The 20,846-nt window shown below is 38.8% G+C and overlaps 1 protein-coding gene across 1 annotated transcript in view; it reads left to right on the forward strand.

Moving 5' to 3' along the window:
• Positions 1 to 20,846, forward strand: part of slc30a6 (solute carrier family 30 member 6) — a 48,792-nt gene that overhangs the window by 12,913 nt on the left and 15,033 nt on the right. The window contains exons 5-9 of the mRNA XM_088610415.1: positions 8,903 to 8,945; positions 9,135 to 9,200; positions 13,159 to 13,239; positions 14,194 to 14,229; positions 15,993 to 16,087. Coding sequence (XP_088466541.1) covers positions 8,903 to 8,945; positions 9,135 to 9,200; positions 13,159 to 13,239; positions 14,194 to 14,229; positions 15,993 to 16,087 — 321 coding nt within the window. The remainder of the gene's footprint in view (positions 1 to 8,902; positions 8,946 to 9,134; positions 9,201 to 13,158; positions 13,240 to 14,193; positions 14,230 to 15,992; positions 16,088 to 20,846) is intronic.

The following is a 20,846-nucleotide window of genomic DNA, read 5'->3' on the forward strand; positions in this document are numbered from 1 at the left end:
GCTCTCAAATCAAGGTCAAGCAGGGGTGTTCCCTTCTTAAACCTTTCTTAAAGACATCATTTCCGTTTAAAAGCAGTAAGACGGGCAGAAGGCTCTCGACACTGGGACTGGCGCTGGCAGTGGCGTCACAGGCCCGTTCTCCATCCCAGGACTGAGGTGCCTCATGGTCCCTTGTCGGACCCTGGCTCAACTGCACTGTGGTTTTCACAGCTGGGGTTCTGCCTCCGTCTGGATGTCGGTCCCTGGCAGTCTTGGCTCAGGGGTGCGTCTGTGTAGGCGGACAGGGGAGGTTGTTTTCAGTAATGAGCACATGAGGAGAGTGAAGCTGAGGGGCACTGGGATTTAACCAGCTGGAAAAGTGACCCCATCGCAGACTGAAACATTAATATGACTCTTGATTTAAGGTTCCTCTGGGAGCCGCCTTCTCTATTAATTGCTTTTGAGCTACTTAAAGTCTAAGGCTCACTCTTCCATCTGCAGAGTTAAATTACTTGACTTATGATTTTCATTATTTCCCAAACGAGACTATTTGCCAGGCAGGCTTCCTTTTTTTTATTTTTGTGGATTTGAAGAGTCCTTCATTTTTGGGAGGGGGGTGGTAGTGAGTCTTTTGCCAGAAGTGCACAGCTTAGGACACAGTAGCTGTCAGTGGTATTTATTACTTTTGGGTATTTGTTATTTTTCTGGAAGGGGCATATGCCCACTTTCACTGATTTGTACAGCAGTGGTGTTGGACCAAAAGGCAATGGGACCCTGACGTTTTAGTAACGTCAATGTGGAGAAAGTAGCCGTAATCTTGCCTGAAAGGGGTCGGCCTTCGACTTGACATTATTAATGAAGGAAAACGCTAATCTGATTGGAACCAGCAGGTTGTGGGTATCTCTGTAATGTTCTGCCATCTGGATTGACAGTGAAATCAGCGTTTTCGCTTAGCATGGTAAAAGTGGACGTTTTCTGCCACTTGCAGCTGTAAGCGCTTACTGCTCTGAAACGTCCCTTAATGGTCGTTTTTTGTAGTTGCGCTCAATTTAAATTAGCAAGTTGGTCATTGAAAACCATACAGCTTTCTTATTGTTGTAAAGTCATAATTGTCAATAATGAGAATAGTTGGGAGAACAGTGTATCAGTGCAGAAAGCCTGTCCAGCAAGCTATTCTGTTCAAACTAAAGAAGAGTAGATTTCCAGTAGGTTTAAAGAGAACTGGGAGGTGTGGTTAAGTGTAACGGTGTAAGTAATTACTTCGTGATGTTGTTTTCTTCGAGTAATGAAAAGCTCTTTAATACATAATATATCTTAATATATTAAGTATAATATGCTAAGTATATTAATATATACCAAGTATATATAGTAATATATTTAATATGTATCAGCATGTGAGACCTGAATAAGGTGATGAGCATTTTTAATGCCAAGCACTTGAGGGAAACTTATAATATACAGTATGGTAAAAAGGGTCATTCTGTGACAGCCCAGGTCTCTTAAGAAACAGTCAACATACCAACATCCTACACCTGAATGAAACTGTCATGCATACTTTTTATGTAAACTATCAGATTTTAAATTGCATTAATTCCAGATTTGATTGTGATATTTAACTCGCTTCATCCCAGCATTTTATTCTCAATGTTTTGTCAGGTATTAGTTGCTTAATTGCATAGTTACAGTCAAAAGTAGAGGTTTGTGACTTACCAAATCTCAGAATTCCTTACCTCGACTCTCCTGCCTTGTTTCCTGGTGGAGGATAAAATTGTTTAGGAAGTAAGACTATGACCTGTAGTGGGCCTGCGATATTTTTGCGTATGAAATTTACCCACGCTATTGAGCTTTGTTAAAATCTCAGGTAGGGTCATGTTCAGTGTATCGTTCTTTTTTTGTCAAATGAGACAAATATGAATGAAGGGCGCAGTCAAAAAACTGACGACTAGCTTTGAAATTGAGAATGATTTAAGGAAAACAGATTTCAACATGATAAACTACAAAATCCGAAGATACTAGAGGCTACTTCTTCTGTTTGTATTTTAGATATGGGTCAATAGCAGCAGGTGCAGATCTTGTTGATTCAGGAAACAAACATACAGTATTACCTATATTTCAATAACGAGGCTTCCTTCTAACTCCTCTACCACATTATGTCATGTATTACCCTTAGATGCTCTCAGAGAGTCACCAGGTAAGAGCAAACAGATGGGACTAGTGGCTCTTGCTGAAAAGTCCCCATTTCGACATACTATCCTCTACAGAAGAGGAAGATTTTCAGGCCTCGTTCTAAAAGCGGGCAGGGACAGTCGGAGACCGTCTCTGCTGGAATATGAATCAGACTTCACGCCATAGCTGTGGGGACAAACTGCTAAACGCCGTGAAAAATTGCAGCAGGAGCTTGCAACCTCAGAGGCCGAAGTGACAGAAGCTGGTGCCGTGTTGTGACAGCCTGATCTGTCTGCCTGTCTGCAGAGGGGCTAATGTGGGAAGATCTCTCTGCAGCTACTGCAGACCCAGGCAGCTCACTTTACCAAACCTGAGCCCCAAGCCACTAATGTCAGCATGAGCCCTGGCCCTATTGACGCGGCGTTTCCTTTTAAAGTCTTATATTTCCCCCGCAAAGACCCTGCCAGGTGGTTTTCTGTAGTCGGGTCAATAAAGCTTTTAGTTTACATATTGAAGATTTCTGTTGGGTTTTTTTTAATCCGCCGCATTCGAGGACACCTGAGCCAGGGTAGTCGATATGTGTTTCATGAAGCAATGACAGCAGAATGCTGCAGTTTGCAAATCTGTTCCCTGAAATACGCAAACCGGCTTGAGGTTCTTGATCAGAAATCGAATTTTTCTTCACCGTTGCAATGGGTGCTGGGATGCCGTGGGTTTGGAGGAGGGAATGGGATATCTTGTGGATTTAATAGGGGGAGGACAGGCTCCCCTATCTTTGCTTATCCTCTGGTAACCAGCCTGCAGTTAATGCAAGTAATGGATACTTTCCCCAGGGCCGGAAATAAAATGGCAGGAATAAATTAAGAGAGTTGGAGTGGCTCAGTGTTTGTCTTGTATTCTGCAGACACCATTAAAAATTCAATTCGAAAGCTGGTTTCATTTACCTTGATTGTGCTTGTTTCTTTTATCTTGATTGATTTGTTCTGTAAACATACACAAGTGACCTTAATCTGCCTATAATATGCTACAAGGTTTTCAGTTTCTGGAGCTGGAGGGGTGGGTCTTCTGACTTTTTAAAGGAGATGTACTGTTGCCCTTTGTCTTCTGCTGACAGCAGTTGCAATGAGTCACTTTGCTGCGCTGCTGTATTGGATCTCCAAATTAGGCAGGAAATGTATCCTTCCTGGAGTCTGTTCTTTAATAAGAGTTTATTTTATAACCTTCTTAGCCTTTTCTGTTTAACTGTACAGAATGTGTAATGTGATATATCTGTGATTACAGATGTCGCTTCGCTGATTTGTAAAGGACAAAACAGTCTCTTTTTGCTTACATGTTTGAGACTGGAAAATTGCATTATACTTTTATTAACAGAAGCGAATCAGTTAGAGGACTAAAATGTTCACATTAAATTCACTTTGTAAGTGCAATATTATATTTAGCATTTAGATTTGTGATTTCATAAGTATTTACCCCTCTTTGCCAAAAATAAACAAAGATCCAAGCTAAAAAATGCAGTTTAAAAGTTAAATGCCTTGTGTTAGCTTATAGTCGTATTTTTTGTTCTTCCTTGAAAGCAAAAAAACTGAAGACAGTTAAGGCGTTTTTGCTAACAAGATGTGGAATCTGAAATATCGGGGAAAAAATATGTCTAGATCTGTAGAAAACGGAGAGCAATAGTTTAGCACACATAAGGCTAATAAAAATGATTAATTGTAAGTTGTTTTTAGAATTGGCCATGTGCAGCATTGGACTTTAAGCAAAATAAAGCATTTAAATGAAATAAGCTCCTTAGGTTTGAGAAGAAGAGTTCAAGATTTTTTTCTGGCATGTGCAAGGGGAAAAATTATTAGAAAATAATGACATTTGTGATGGCAATAAATTGTATTTGTAGAACTAGATCATTGTTTTTTGTCTGAATTGGTTTAGAAAAGCCTTTTAAAGGTACGATATACTGTGACCCATCTCATGAAGTTTACACCCTTTTAGTGAGCAGGAGAATATGCTTCAAGCAGTAACCCTTTATTTATCCTAATCAACTGGATTGATTAAACTTGTCATAGCGGTGCGTGACAAAAAATCACTCTTGAATAATCCGTTTGTAATTCTTTTAATTCCTACAAATTGCATTTAGAGGCAAAACTGTATGAAAGACTATCAACATGTATTAGGTAGGTATCAAAGTAAGGGATCTTTCAGTGTTTCCTTCTGGTTTACTTTTAATGTATATGTCAATGTGACTCAGATCGCTAGGGTCTCAGCATATTACAACAGCTCATCACTTAGTTACTGTGCAGAGCTCCTGCCTTGACTTTGATAAAAGCATCTGTACAGGAGGGCAGGATGAGACAATGGCAGCTCAAGTCCAGGTTTAGTTTACTTGTAGACCACGTCTGGTGGACTGGCCACAGGACTCCACAGGCGTACCTGAAAAAGGTGGCTTTGCTTTTGATTGGTTAGGCTCTGACATCAGGCCCTGTGTTTGCTCTTCTAAACACTCACTCCTGGTGAGGGTCGGGGTGGTAAGAGGCTGAGCAGGGCAGACCAGACTCTCTTTCCCCAGCAACAGTCTCCAGCTCCTCCTGGGGTCTCCCAGGGGCTTCCGGGCCATCTGAGAGAGACAGTCCCTCCAGCATGTCCTGTGTCTGCCTCAGGCTCTCTTCGTAGTGGGCAGTGCCTCGTCATGGAGAATGTGCTTGTTTCTTGCAGGACTTTAGTGCTGAGTCAGATTAAATGCCATTGGGTGTTTTCATTTCTTAAACAAATAGGAAAATCATTACATGTTTAGTTTTCATTCAAAAGCAACCAGATGTTTTGAGTTCCTCGTATATGAGGATGTATGTTATTGGCATTTTACACAGACTAATGCTTTGCAAAAAGGCATCTGTATCTGGTTGAGACCCTAAAGAGGAAAGAATCTTATTGTGTTTTGCTATGGCTGCACCATTGGATTCCTCCTGGCAGGGTAGGAGGATTGGTTGGTCAATAGTCTCAGTAGTCGACTCTCAGACGAGACCACTTAGCGCTGAGTTGAAGGTCAGTGCCAGTGATACCAGGAGGTATTCCAAGGTCTGCCTCACTACATATCCAAGTTACAGGACATTTTTGGGCACCTTTTCTTGCTAGTAAGGAGTAGCAGTCAACAGCAGTAATTAGCCCAGAGCTTCCCTTAATATGAACAAAACCAGGAGAATGCAATCTCTTGGTCACAGAAGTGGATCACCTGGCTCTGATGTGACACAGCAGCATGTCGTAATCACTTTGAGCAAGTTACAGGTGAATGTGAAGGTTATCGCATATGGCGTTCAAAGCTGAAGAAGTCATACATAATATTCTGCTTTGGATGTTTAAATTATACATGTTCCTACAGTTCATAAAACCTGTACTTACATGTTGTCACAGGCTTTTTATTTCTCATGATAATGTGTAAGGCAGGATTTCTCAGCCCCAGTCCTGGGGAGCACTGTGCTTGCTGGTTTTTGTGCAAACTGAGCTTCCAGTCTTGAGTGCTAATTGACTATTTTAATTGATTTAAATTTGGTTTAGACCTCTGGTTAACTTGTTAAACACTCACTCCTGTGATTTCCAGAATGCCATACCTCACAGCTTTAACATACTGAATTTTGAGTCTGAATCTTCTCAACCTGCTTGCTGTTATTTCTCTTAAAAAGATGTGATCGATGCATGATCAGAGGTACTGAGCGGGGAATGACCCTGTATCAGCCACACCCATTATGAGTTAATACTACTCCAGAATCCTATTTAGAGATTTAAGATTTGAAACCTATATAAAACTGAATTTAGTTAGCCTGTGATTAAAGGGGAACTGCAGTGCTATTTTTATATTTCGGGATTAGAAAGAATCAGCATTGATGAGTGCATTTCAAACCACAATAAAAGTAAAATGTACACAGTAAAACCTCCAATTTACATCACAAAATAGACACAATTTCCTGGTATGCATAGCGCCATTAAATCTGTACTTATATCTGTGATTCAGAACGAGGCAACAAAACTTCTAGCGACATGGCATGATGCGGCCTTATTACATTGTAAACAAACAGGCTTGTGAATACATCTCTTTTAATCCAATAGAAAAATTGCTCACAATTCTGTGGGGTTTTTTTTCTGAACAAATGCTATTTACTTGTTAACTCTGCATGCAGATCACGTTGGAACATTTCTGCGGTGAAATGTCTGCTGCACAACCTGTACTTATTCGCTCGTACATCACAATTAGTCATTACAGAGACTAGTGAGCAGGAAGGGCTGCTTCTCGTCGCAATTGGTGAGAACTCAAGTGTGAGTTTGCAACAACATGGAGACTTTTGTTTCACACAGTTCATGATTTTGTGCTTATTTAGAAATTTTTAAAAGAGTTTCTATAACATCAATTAATACATTTTGTAACAGAGATTTAATAACTAGTCTGAGAAACTGGGACTGCGAATTCGCCTTTAAGAACGGCCCATGTGGTAGTTAGATGCTGATTGATCCCAGGGTCTTATTACTTGAAAGAAATCAAGTGTCAGCTTTTACCAATGTGGCGAGGTTGCTTGTTCCACACTCCCACAACCCTTTGGGTAAAGAAGTGCCTCCACTTCTTGGCCTTAAATGAATTTCCTTGTAGATTCCACTTGTATCCTTTGGTTTTTGTTTCACTTCATTTCGAAGAAACCTGCTGGGTTGACTTGATCAGTGCCTTCGAGGATTTTGAATACTCTTCATCAGGTCTGCTTGTAGTCTTCTAATAAGAACATTCATAATCCTCAAAGGCACTGAAAATGTGCAGGATTTTTCTAAGGACCGTCAGAGTATCTGAAGTATCGGGGAAGGTCTGGGGGGAGGGGGCGGTCTGTACATTGCACCTACTGTAAATGTTCTTAACACCATTTCTATCTAAATCCCCTCAGATCTCTTTGTGTTGTTTATGTAAGTTTTAGCTTAACTCCATTCCCGTGGATACTAAAGATATTAACTGCTGTATTTTTTTTTCATTATGAGTATGTTTTTTTTTTCTGCATTTCATAATCTGTCCGAATCCTTCTAAATCCTAATCAAGGATCTTTTCCAATCTCCCTTGTGGACAAAATATACTTTGTTTCAAAAAAGCATTATGCAGTGAAGGCCGATTGCCTCAGGACTAATGTTTTGATTACAGTTCAAATGTGACATTAATGCTGTACGTGCTGTACGTAGTTCTTATGAGACATTGCTGTGAGCTGCTTTTGTACATTATTTCTACTTTGTATTTTTTGTTTCTTTTCTTTCAGTCCAGAAGGAATTGAAGTGGTTCTTGCAGGCTTTGCTTAGTCGCCAGTATTGCATTTTGTCCATGAGCTTTTTTTCCCCGAATCAACCCTTGTCCTGACAAAGCAGATAAAGTAGTCACTCATGTTTTGCAAATTGGTACACCCTGTACCATTCCTACTGGGACCTGTGTTGCAGAGGTGGATTTCATATGCAGCAATCGTCTTAACTCCCCTTTAAAATTCCACTGCCCAATTAATCAGAATATTTGGCAGCAGCACAGCACAGTGACTAATATTTAAAATAGTCTTGCGATATGGGGAAATAGCAATCACATTAGGGTTGGAAGAATTATTTATGATGTTTAACTTTACAATTGGAGGCTGTGAATGCCCTCTCCCATTGATTTTAGAATTATTATTGTAATGATGTTTTTCTGTTTAGCGGATCCCTTTATCCAGCAGTACTTACAGGGCTTATTATACTCAAAATCCAGTGTGTTATGAATACAAGTGGTCAGTTTCTGTAATGCGATGCAATAAAATGCCAGCATTTACTTTGCATGTTACAGGAGTTTATATCGTCGCCAGATACTCAGTTTAAGGTCAATTCTTGATGAGTTTCATTATACATTACCAGTAAAGAAGTAGAATAGATAGAAATATTACAGTAAAAGTTATTTTTCTCACATTATGAATTTGTGAGCTACAGATTCCTTAATGTTTAATTTAATTTATGGTTAATTTCTAGTATAATTTATATTGCTAATCTATTGCATGTATAATTATGAATATGCTTTGCACTGTAAACTGTTCGTTTAGTACACAAACGATAAATGGATTTATCCAATACCTGATTGCTGTGCCTACTATTAGTTATTTGAGTATGCTGATGTTGATTTGCAAGCCAAATCCTTACACTTTAGCAACCATGTTTGTGTACACAATCATGTTGAAGTGTCATTCTCTTCCGTCATTGGGTTCTTAAAGTGACAATATACCGTAGTTTTTGAACAAACTGTTTTTAGTGAGTGTTTAAAAGGCACTGTGAGAAATAATTGCTTCCTTGTTTGCTAATCCTCCTATTTTTATGTCATGTATAAAATGGATTAGTTAAGGTTTATTATTCCATAGTCCAGGTCATTGATATAAGAACATCCTATCTGTCAAGGGCTCTGCTTTACTGAGCTCTCAGTCTCCAGTGCAATTTGTTGTATTAAGAACAGGAATGGTCTAGGATTCTTTCTGCTTAAGTCACAAAAGTAGTAATGTATTGAACAGAACTGCAGCTTAATGTGTTTTGCACTGTTCATGAAAGTTCTGTGATGCTTGTTCAGAAGCAGTGTGCTTAAAAACAACAGGTAGCTTAGTGTTGCGTTTTTCATTTTCTCCCTGCATGAGATTCATGATTTTTACTTTTACTTCAGTTATTGGGCCTCACAGTATGGAACGTGAGTGTCCACATGTATACTGCATCTGCTCCAATAGTTGTTTCTCTCTTTTTGTTTCAGCCTTAACCGCTTACAGCTACCTTACCATCTTTGATATGTTCAGGTAAGGTTTAAGTTTAATATTAACATACTGAGCATTAACCGAAACATCAATATGTGCGATCATTACCTAATTTACTGAAACAGAATCCTAAAAATTCACTAACTGAAGCCGTTACATATCTATGTGCGTTTCCTATACTATTATTTTTTTCCGGCTTTTGATGTTGGTTTTTCATTGGTCTCCTTGCAGCTTAATTACTTGCCTGGTTAGCTCCTGGGTGATGATGAAGAAACCCAGCCCTGTCTACACTTTTGGGTGAGTTATCGTGAATTTTGGAGGTCACACATTGGCCAAAACGCTTCTTTATCCTTTCACAATCAGTTTGACCAGATGTAGGTTGAGCCTACGCTGATGTGCAAAAAAAAATCCATATTTCGCACTGATTGAACTAGCAGACTTTACCAGCCAGTGGAGGTGTATATTACTGTGGAGCTGCTGGGTGGCTGGGTCAGCTCCTGCGAGAAATGGTCTCCTTTTAGGAGATGTATGGGGAGAAAAACAACTCCTTTGTAAAAGCTTTTCCTGAAGGAGACTTGTATTAAGTTAAATATGTTAAAAAAATGACATACCACTCAGTAAAGCATACCAATTCAGTAAAGAGCAATGAATTAAATTATGTATTATTTTTATTATATGTATTCATTATTTATTATTCTTTTTATGAATGTTTTTTACTTCAAAAGTAAAAATATCTTTGAGGCCAGCAATCAGAAAAAGGAGTAAATCAAAATTCTGATATCTAGTGCCATAAATACAGTTATTCTATTATTCTATTCATTTATTATTATAAAAAGGATACAACTTTCAGTCGGTATTCCTGAATAAGTAGAATTGCTCTGCCACACTACAAGAGGAACCCATCAAGGTTATAAATGGAAAAAATTATTTACTGGGACTCTGATTTAAATACCTAGGTATGTTATTCTAAAGTAATTAACTTCAGAGACGCGTCATTTGCAGTGTGCTTTGGTTGCCAGGTTTATTTTCTAGCACAGGGGCCGCCTCTATACTCAGTATTTTATAGGAATCAGTGACGACCACACACGTGTCCAAAAAATCACTCTGACGGGTTTATTTTCTCTGGTTCCCCTGTAATGATCGGGACAGCCATAGCAGGGTGTCTGGACTTGGGTGACACTGGGTAACGCTCCTCCAGATAACCCCCAGTCCTTTCTGCGTTCTCCCCAACAATTCCAGACTCTCTTGAAGCGAGTCCAGCGAACCTTAACGGAAAAGAGGATTTTCGGGAAGAGAGCTGCTCAGTGTTTCTCATGGCATTCGTGACCTTACAGTGTTGGGTAGTGTTTGTGCCTCAGTCCGCCCCAGCGTGCACAGCAGGGGCACAGTGGCACCTGCCCTTTCTGATTATCCACTTTCACATGCAGGATCATCCCAGCTGAGGTTTTTTTTTTTAACAAAATACAGGACTTAACCATCTGATTTCTGGTTTCTTTTAGGGACATGTTCACTCCCCATGGAGTTCACCATTCAGCTGCACATTGTGAAACAGGCATCAGTAGACATTCCTGTCCATAGGATTACAGTGAACTGGGCTAAATATAGGGTTAATTTGATTAAACCAATACCTCCCTCCTTTAACCAAAGTGATATTTTAAATCTCCAGCTGTGAAACACCTTGAATATAGTCATCCCTGTGTTCATTTGCACACTAATGGGGAAAAGATTCAATGACTGAAAAGTCACGTTCAAACAAAAACAAGAAACGGTCATTCTTGAGGAAACTAAAGCAGAAGCAGAACAAGCGCCTGAGCTAATACCCGAGAACACACAATGTTAAAAAGACAGAAATAAATGATTTGAGTAAGGAATCATCATTTTCTCCACAGATCTGGCAAGGTTTTGTTTCAATTAAAAGGGCCCGTCAGGTTTTAAGTGTAAATGGTTTTAAGAGTGAGAATGTCATCTTTCGTTCCACTTGCTGTACTGCAATAGACATGATGTAGATGGTGAAGGAGCATCGTCAGGTCTGCGTGTAATGTTTGATAATATTAATATAAATAAATTCAATTTATTTTTTATAATATATTAATAAAATATTGTTAATATTTGTTAGTTTTGTTAATACTGGTATGGTGGGATTTTAGATGGCTCTGACTTTCTCATTTAAAGTGTCTATGCTGTTAGTAAAACCAGGCTGTGCTTAGAAGGGGTTAAACCACACACACTGATTTTTGTATGGGAAGTTAAAAGATGTGTCCGCTTGGCAACAAATCTGATAGTCCGATATCCAGCATAGTGTGATCTCCCCAGAGCTGCATTTAGTGTTTAGGCGACGTTAGTGTGTCTTTTGTTTTTGTTGTACACAGAGATTTCTTCCCCATTGTCCCCATGAAATGTTGCCTCCTGTTTTCTGTAGTGAGATTCTCTGAGTTTCAAAAATGCAACAAGCATACTTTATATGAGTGAAAAATCGAATTTGCTGACTGGTAGAGATGCACCATCACCTTAGGACCTTCCAGTCAACTCTGTGGGCACTTTTCATTTCAAACAGTGTCCGGTTAACATCGAGAGACAGAGTAATGCATTCAGTCCTTTATACCATCACAGGCTCATCTTAAGAGTATTTTGCTGGAAGACTGAAATAGAATTGGGATGTAGAAACATCCGAGTTTCGGGAATACATTTCACATCCTGCTTAAACTCTTCTTGCCACTTGCAGAAACCAGCAAATCATTTGGTTTGGAGGCATTTCTAATATTTCAGCCTACGAATGTAGTAGTGAAAATCTTAAATATCCACAATCTTTCCTTCTTGTTAAATTGAGTCTTTTTGTAATTAATCCAGTGTTGGCTTGTGAGCCCAGCACAGTCTTAGTCTAGTAAGACATAGGACCCTCAGTGGAATATAAACAAACACAGCTTATCTGTTCAGGTGTGAATATTGAAATCCTTATCACCTCTACAGTGCTACCATTTTCACACACAGTGGTTTTGAAACACTGCTAGTGTTCAAGGAAGTTCTGGCAATAGCGTTTTTTTCTGTATGCTGTGTGGGACACATCTTAGTCCTCTATAAATATGCCAGTGTAGTTATTTTCAAAACTGGCCAAAAAAATGTCATTCAATGCCATTCAAAAATGTTCCCATGCAGTTGTCCTTTCGCAGGCTAAGGACTCTTTTGGAGACTCAAATAGTAGCTAAATTATGCAATAAAAATGCAGTGAGCTATAACGCTATAACATCTAGTCCTGTACTCGTTACAGGTTGCAGGCTGAATTTTGGAGCACAGTGCACATTTGGTATTCTGTGTTGCCTAATGAGTTCTTGCCTGGGGAAAGCAAGTGAGGTGAGAGTAGTGAACTTTGCTGTTAATGCAGATTAATATACATTATGGTCTGTGTTATGTTACCTCAATGTCACTATTGATCATCCCTTCAATATCGAGTTTCAATATGTTGTATTATTGAAGATGCACATAACTCACATGTATTCATATGATTTTCTAGGTCCTTTAAAACTACTATTGTATTTTTAGATTGGTTTGCTGTTTATAGCCTTATTTTTGTTGAACCATTCTGTGTTTGGGGTTTCTGCGATTTCAGTATATTTCTCTTTAGTTAACCTTGTTAATAATGAAGTGGTTGTGTTTTTTGTACCAGATAAAATTAATAGATGAAGAAGTTTAATAGATGGCATTTCATCTGGGTGGCTCTTGCATTTCTTTGTTTTCGGTTTCTTGTGTTCTGCTTATTAATAAAATCCTGTACATTCTCTCTGGAATATCACTTGTGAGCCCAGTAGTAGATTCCAGGAAAATCAAGGATACTTTAGAATCATATGTAACTGATTGCTGAGGCAGCTGAGGCTCTACACAGGCTTTACTGCACATCCTGAAGCAGAATCGCTTCAGATGTTTGTGAATATCCTCCCTCCGAAATCTTCCTTGCAGTAAAACCCTTTCTTATCTTTTTCCCACTTTTTGTCTCTGGTGAAGGTGTGATCGTTTTTTTTTTGGCATTTTTATAGCTTTCCTAGGGCATTAATTTACTGTAGTTTCCTAATGGCTCTGCCAATTCGCTCTCTGCAATATAATGTGGTTCCCATGATTTCACTGTGTCCTTAATGCCCTTCACCACTTTACTTTACCCTGTTTATCATGTGGTACCCTTGTAAAGCCGAAGATGTGTCAGTCAGTCATTCAAGAAATGGGACAAAACTCAGAGTTGTTTTTCTGGCAATGTTTTATGTTCCAGGTTCGAGAGGTTTGAAGTGCTGGCTGTGTTTGCCTCCACTGTCCTGGCGCAACTTGGGGCTCTTTTCATCTTAAAGGAAAGGTAAAAATGCCTGTACTTTTTTTCATCTTTTTTTTTTCCCCTTTTTGCCCCCTATCTGTGATTGACATTCTTGAAAAGTGATTCCCAGACTGAATTTAATCAATATTTCATAGCTGTGGGAAAACTGTCAATGTCCAGTGCACGGAGGTGGAATTTAGGGAAAGCAAACAAGTTTACTCATCGGTCAACTCACAGCAAGGGGGAGACTGTGTGTGTGAACTTCACGCTGCTTCTCAGTGAGGTCCAGCACACGTGAGAGGCAGAGATGGGGCATGAGGGGCACAGAGAAAACTCCCATCCAACAAAGACAAGAACTGGACCTGAGCGGAGAAGAAACGTGAACAGTGGTCATTGTTAGAATATTAGTATCCAGTATCCACTTTTGAAGGCTGCCAAACAAATCACAGCTTTGAAGTCAGGGGGCTGATTGCCAGAGCGTCTATTCTAATTAACAGTAAACATCCAATTTCTCATTTGTTGTCATAAACGAAAGCCCAGCTGGTTCACTCACAGGACTGTCGCATTGGGAGTACAATAGGGCCCACCTGTTTTCACCAGCAGTGACTCAGAAAGGCTTGTAGAGTGAAGTACAAGAGGAATTTAATGTCCTATGCCGTTTATAATGAATGTTTCATTTTTTTTAGTAAAAGAATTCCAACTTTTCAGTTTGTAAAATATAGGATGGAATCAGATAAGGGTTTACTTGTGTACTGGAAAGTCCGGCACAGCTCACAGCTCACCTATTCTGCCGCAAGAGGCCAGTGGCTGGGGCCTTCTGCCACCTCTTCTGGCACCCAGGGCTGCTCATCTGAGGCAGCAGGGAGTCCTACCCATCTAACTCATCTATAAAATCACTATAATGTACCACAAAACCAGTCTTTCTGTAAGGTTTAAGAAGTATGCATTTTTACCCTTTTCCAACAAAGACATTGTGCACTTACTTGTGTTTTTCAGTGTGGAACGTTTCATGAAGCAGCCTGAGATCCACACGTAAGTATGAAATTAACATATTCAGCTTTTGTGCAGAAATCATAATAACTTTAAGTGCCATAGTGTATGTTTGCCAACCATAAGTTTGTACAGTTGTCATATGCGTAGAGTAGAATATAGTTTCACATTGTTTGGTAGCAGCTGCTGATTGAATGCTAAATTATCTTAAAATGAATTTGAACACTAATTCTCTCTAGAAATTGCAGCAACTAGATTTATTCAATGCAGCCTGTTATCAGAGGTTGAGGAAAATTTAAAAAAAGATTCGAACTGTATTGACATCTGCCATCACTCCTCAATTTAACATGGGGTGATTTGAACCCCCTACCTCCCTGTAAACTCTTTAAACAGGATTTCAGCTAATAACTTACACGTTCTTGTTATTGTTTGCCACAGATTATCATTATGAAACAAAGGTTATTGGTTCTGGTATAACAAAGGATAAATTTAAAGGGGGCTTTTCTTTTTAAAAAAAAGTGCTTTTCTTAACTGTCACCACTGGGAGCTTATAAACTATCTGAGTATACAAGGAAGAATATTATAGCCATTTATGCCAACTGCTAGATCCTAATGTACAATGTACAGAGGGAGAATTTTACTCAGGCATCGCACCATGATGAAGATTCTGGAAGTGTTTAGCACCCTTCTCTTGAAAGAGCAACAACTGACTTATCTCCATTGATATGATGGCATGTTCTAAAAGGATTAGTTTAGAATTTTGGATTGAATGAGTTTGTTTTTTTTTTCTTTTATTTTAAGTTGTTTTAATCGGCCTTCTTGTTTGTCAGTGTGAGGGCCTATAGTCCTTAGTCCAGTGATAAGTGAACCTATTAAAATATTTTTTCTGTTCTCATCTATTTTGATACTTGATTGAAATGTATACAGTGCGTACTTTATATTGATTTTCCATGAAGTCCATTTCAGCTCCATCTCCGATAAACATCAGTAGCAGGATGTTATCTGAATCATGCCAGTCTGATCAGTGCTGGAAGGGGACACTGGTCACTTTTCACCAGTCCATATGTCCTGATTGACCTCACATTTTCTTTCATATATTTAAATGATACTTAAACAGTGAACGGTGGGGTTTTCAAGTTTTTAGTAGCTTTGTGAAGATGTTTTGTAACACCTATTGTGTGGACATAGAAGCATCATTTAAACATCATATTTTAATTATATTTAAATTTTCTGTGCATACCTTTAGCAATTAAAGTCCACATTTGTTGCAGGATACTGTCTAAAAAATGTTCAAAACTAACATAGTCACTGGACTCCATCAGAAAAGTATTACAATTCCTTCATAAGTGCTCTCTATGTGCAACTGTTTAACTTGCAAATACAGCGTAAAGTGTCAGTTAGCCATTTTAAATCAACCCAAAACACAGATGGATAGATTTCATCTGTCCCCAGCTTTGATTTTTCATCCCAGAACCAAGCTGAACTGTGGGTAAAACCCTTCTCTACCAACAAGCCCATCAACTTCCAGAACTATTAACTAATTCCCTATCTTTTTCCTTCATAGTTATTGTTAAGTTCCTTGACTTCTCTTTTAGCCTTTTCTTTTATGTGAAGCACATTGAAGTTCTCCTTAAGGAAATGTGCTAATTTATGTACAAAATATGTTTTTTTATTATTATTGTTGTTGTTATTATTAGTTCAATAGCTTTTTTTCTGCTGATTTAGAATTAGAAATACATCTACTTCATATAAATGAGCAGAACACACCTAGGACTGTGAATCTCAAGTTCCTTGTGTGTCTTTAGGGGGCGTCTCCTGGTAGGAACATTTGTGGCCCTCTTCTTTAATTTGTTGACCATGCTCTCCGTGAAGAACAAGCCCTTTGTCTACGTTTCAGAAGGTAGGCTTGCTTCACATCTTATATCCTTTGCTCCAGTTGTACAAGAGATGTTGTTAGTTGTTGGATAGGCTGTGTAAAGACTACAGTGTTACAAATAAAGCAATACACTTAAAATTCTGCTATACCGGGATATGGAAGACTCCCGTTACATTACAGTATAATCAGGTTCAAGTCTTCAAGTCTTCAGTTCCATTTCAGATTATACCAAATAGAGAGAACAGCTTCTTTTTCTGTTGTTGTTTTTTTAGCTGTGCTTTATTGTGATTTGTTTAAATTAAAATAATCAAGAAAAAGTCAGTACCTAACAAGCTTGAAACTTGTGAAACCCAAAATGGCAAAGGTGTATTACTAGAACACCTGTATGCCCTACCTCTAAATAGGCCACACAAGCTTTTCATCAGTGTTAATTTCACTTGATGTCTAAGCCATTGTTTAACATGTGAAGGAAAAGTGGCTCATGGGTTTTTCCTTGTGTGACATCTGACATTCCAAATATACCAGTTCTTATTGCTTTCCTGTTATAACCTCAGTAAGCTGTGCACAAACAGACTGTGCAGAAAAACAAAATGAATGTCATCACAAGTCAGTAAGAAGCCCAGCTGGGCACTGTGTATCAAACACAGTAATATAGCAACAAATCCTGAGTAAATTTAGCACTGCAATCTAGAATCTTCTCTTTTTTTGGTTCATGGTCAATTTGCCAAAACAGATCATTTTCCTTTTTTTAATAAATGTATTTTGTATATTGTTAAGAACCTCTACCAACTGAGAGTCCGATCCAACATCTTTAAGGATTTTGTGCCTGTTTTGTCCTGTATCTGTTTATTGCAGAGACATTGTTAGGAAGGATAGGATTGTGGGTTGTTCTCTGTTCCATGGTTGATGTGCTCATTCAAAAGTACAGATTTGCATAAGCTCATATAAAACTAATTAATGCTCCAATATTAGTCCTTGAACAGTTGGTATTTAGCATGCATAATACACCATTTTGTCTTGGATGTAGCTCCAAATGTCCATTTTTTCCAATTAATAAAACCCCAGTCTTGAAGGTGGGAGAATCTTGTTAATGTTAATATATTCTGTGGTTTTAACCTATTTTCTAAGCACACGTATCCACCAAATATCTCCGAACCCTTGAGAAATCATAAATATGATTTTATTGGAAAACAAAGATGTGAATGGTTTGCACAGATTGAAATTCTTCAGCATCCCTGTAGCACTCCTGTAAGCACAGCGCACACTGAAGACACAAAACCTGCAGTATTCCCACCAGCCAGTAGATGTCTTAGTGCTGCAGAGATCTCCATCCAGCTGCTGCTGGGATTAATACAACATGCAAAATTCCTCTCTCCACATTGTGGAGAAACGCTCGATTTAAAAACAGTGGCTATGATTGCATTGTCATAGATACACAGTGATATTGACGATTCACTGAAAGAGTTGAGATTTCTTTCTGCTCATGTCAATGCATGACCAATCTGAAATTGTGTAGTCAAACTGTGGAGTGATAGAATGAATCGAATGAAATGACATTTCTTTATCATAATGCTGAATTGTAATTAACATCCCAGCAACAAAGAGTAAAAGGCTGTATATGCTGTAAATGTATCTCATGGGAAAGCAGATTATAACTGTTACCTGAAGTCCAGGTAACAAAACATGCTTGATGTTGCACATTAACTATAATTTAATTGAATCAATTTGATTTAATTAAGAACATTTAAAAAGGTACCAAGAAATAGAATCTGTTTTACCATGTCCATGTTTTCATGACCATTGACTGAAAGTAAATATTTTTTATTTTAATTTCAAACAATCAATGTTTTCAGGTTTCATATTCACAAACATCAATATGTATGTTTACATATGTATCATATAAACTGTTAACCAGCTTCTGTGTGAAATGTCACTATCCTTTAGCAATGTGCAGGGTAAAATTTAAACTGTAATTGCACATAGCATGTCATGTGTGACTCAGCTGTGGGAATTGAGGGCTCTGCACCATAAAGGTGAGGGAACCGAACTCTATGTGCAGTTTGAGTTTGGACATGTTTCAAATGTTCAACAGGAGAGAAAAACAAAATTTAATACAGGCTAGTGAGTGCATTTCATTTTCAAGTTCTAGTTTATTGTCATTATACCCATATACAGGTTTATGGTATAAGGAAATGCTATTTAGCTAGCTCTCAGATGGTAAGAAGTACAAAAAAATCAACAACAATACAATTGTATAAGAAAAGAAAGACATAGACAACAGGCAATGTGCAAAACAACAACAGGTAACAGGTAATGTGCAAAACAACGTCAGTTGTGCAAAAGCATTCATCAACAGAATGAAATAAAGGATAGAAAATGATGGGGAGTGAGCTTCTTGACATGTGAGGTAGAGGTAGATTTCAATGTGTGTTTGAGATTTTGGTAAGAGAGAAGGCACTGTGAGGTTCAGAGCGTAGGTGAGAGGGGCTGGGGGTTTAATAGCTGGATAGTGCGGGGGTAAAAACTGTCTCTGAGTCTGGAAGTCCGGGCCCGAATGCTCCAGTACCGTTTTCCAGATTGTAGAGTGTCAGACAGTCTGTAGCTGGGGTGTGTGGGGTCTTTGATGATGCTTAGAGCTTTCCTCAAGCACCATCTGTCATAAAAGTCCTGGATGGATGGGAGAGCGTTTTTACCATATCCTTGGGCAGGTGCATATATCAAGGTGCACACAAGTGGCGTGCTGGGACACTTCCACACGTACAGCGCTTTTCATTTCATCCTGCAGGCTTTTGCACATAGCGGGGTGCCCACTTCGTCCACCAGTGAAGTGTAACCCCCCCCAACCTGAGTGACACATGGCAGCCGTTCAGCCCCACCAGTTCACTTCAGTGTGTTTGTAATTTGCATAAGTGCAGTGAAATGCTTATAATGAAAGGTAGATCCCATTCTTACCACACAGTAGATCAGATAAATAAGTGAGCAATTACTACACCAGCTGAATTAAGGGGGAAATTTAGACAGGCTGTATTATTCAAGTGCAAAGTGGAATTTACCTAGGACACTGGGGTTAATGCACCTGCACTGCCGTGATTTATAATGTATCTGTACGGTTCACCTACAGTAGGTACAGTGCATCTAGCAGTGCCTGGGCCAAGGGTCTCTCCAGGAGCTCACTGTGTCTCTTAATTCCCAGGTATCCTACAAGCTGGGAGGAGTGACGCAGGGGCCAGGCAGACAGACAAAGATTAATGTAGATTAACAGCTGCTTTGCAGACTAAAACGTAATTGAGGGATGAGGGCTAAACCCTTGAGAATGAAGCTAGTCATCCAGAAACTCCAGTGTGTTTAACAGATTGATCATAATCAGCTGTGTTTACCTTAAATATGGACAGCACAACATCAGCTGTGCTCTTGGATTTCTTTGACTGTTTCTTTAAATTAAGTTTCCGATTTCATTCTGACGAGTCGGCTTTCACAGAGTGGCTCTTAAACCATGCAAGAAACGTAATAATGCAAGTAAAACAACACTTGGTTTCATCTCTGTAGTTTGGAACTGTGGTTTGTGTTCTTTTCCATCAAGGAATGTGGTGCTGCTATTCACACTTACAAAATAAAGTGTAACAGGAGGCTAAGGAGGTGGTGTGACGTGACTACAGTGATGGGGCTGCGCTTCAAGGGGAGTGGTATGGTGTTTGCCTCGCACTAATATCATGATGCACAGTAAAAGCAATGGTTCCCAGTATTTTACAGGCCCTGGAAAAACTGCACAATGGATTCATTTTGTAATTTAATTTGTGATGGGGTTTTTTGGCATCTGTAATTGTTCCGTAATACCTATCCCATTTTTGTATATGAAATGTAGCTAAGTATTGCATTTCAGCTTAGTGCTCCACAAGGCTGTTCTGATTCATTTATTGCATGACTTTGTAACTGATCTAAGTGTTGTCACCATTTGGCTCTTTTCACATCTTTGTTTAATTGGTTCCGATTGTGTCTTAAGTAATTAAGGACTTTGTAGGAATAGAGCCCTGCAGTGCAAAGGATTAGACATCCTGCATCTCCCCCAGCCTTAGACCAGAGTAGAATAATTTGCTACTGTGGTATAAACAACCCTTTTTTGCTCCACATGTTTTGCAGAATAAGGTATGCTTACGATCCTGCCACTAAATCAGACAATAGGTAAAGAAATTGTGAAGCAGATTTCACTGGTGACAGTAGCATTAGAATGCTCAGCGTAGGGCAAACAATCTGACATTGTAAGTGTTACTAGTGAAATAAATGAATGGCACTACTGTCGCTGTTCCTATGTAGAGGACAGGAAGTGCAGTACCTTTTGCATAGTCCCGAATTTGTATCTTTTTTTTTTTCAAAACAGTGAAATGGTCTGCTATTTTTGTCAGACTAGAAAGAGCGGCACATATCAGTAGCACAGTGAAAGAATAAGTAATCTAATAAAACCAAGTTTGTTTGTTTGTTTATTTAAACTTTTTTTGTTTAAAAAAAGTGCAGACCACTTTAACACACTTACTACTACATTTATTCCATTGATCTGTGTTCATCAGCTCTGGTGTTGGAGTCTTATTAGTCAATTACACAGTGATTTGATGTTTCAAATATGAGAACACCAGTCCCCGCTGCTGATCTTAAGGAATGAATACTGATGGACGCGTCTCCTGCTGCTGCTCTTTAAGTAGATTGTTTGCAGTGTTAAAGTATTTGATCATAGTTGTATCCATCTAAGAAATCAGTCATATTTAGTCTAGTTTTTAACTATGAGCTGAGA

This window comes from Lepisosteus platostomus, chromosome 17 (genome assembly GCF_059453375.1).
Source record: "Lepisosteus platostomus isolate fLepPlt1 chromosome 17, fLepPlt1.hap1, whole genome shotgun sequence".
Lineage (NCBI taxonomy): Eukaryota > Metazoa > Chordata > Actinopteri > Semionotiformes > Lepisosteidae > Lepisosteus > Lepisosteus platostomus.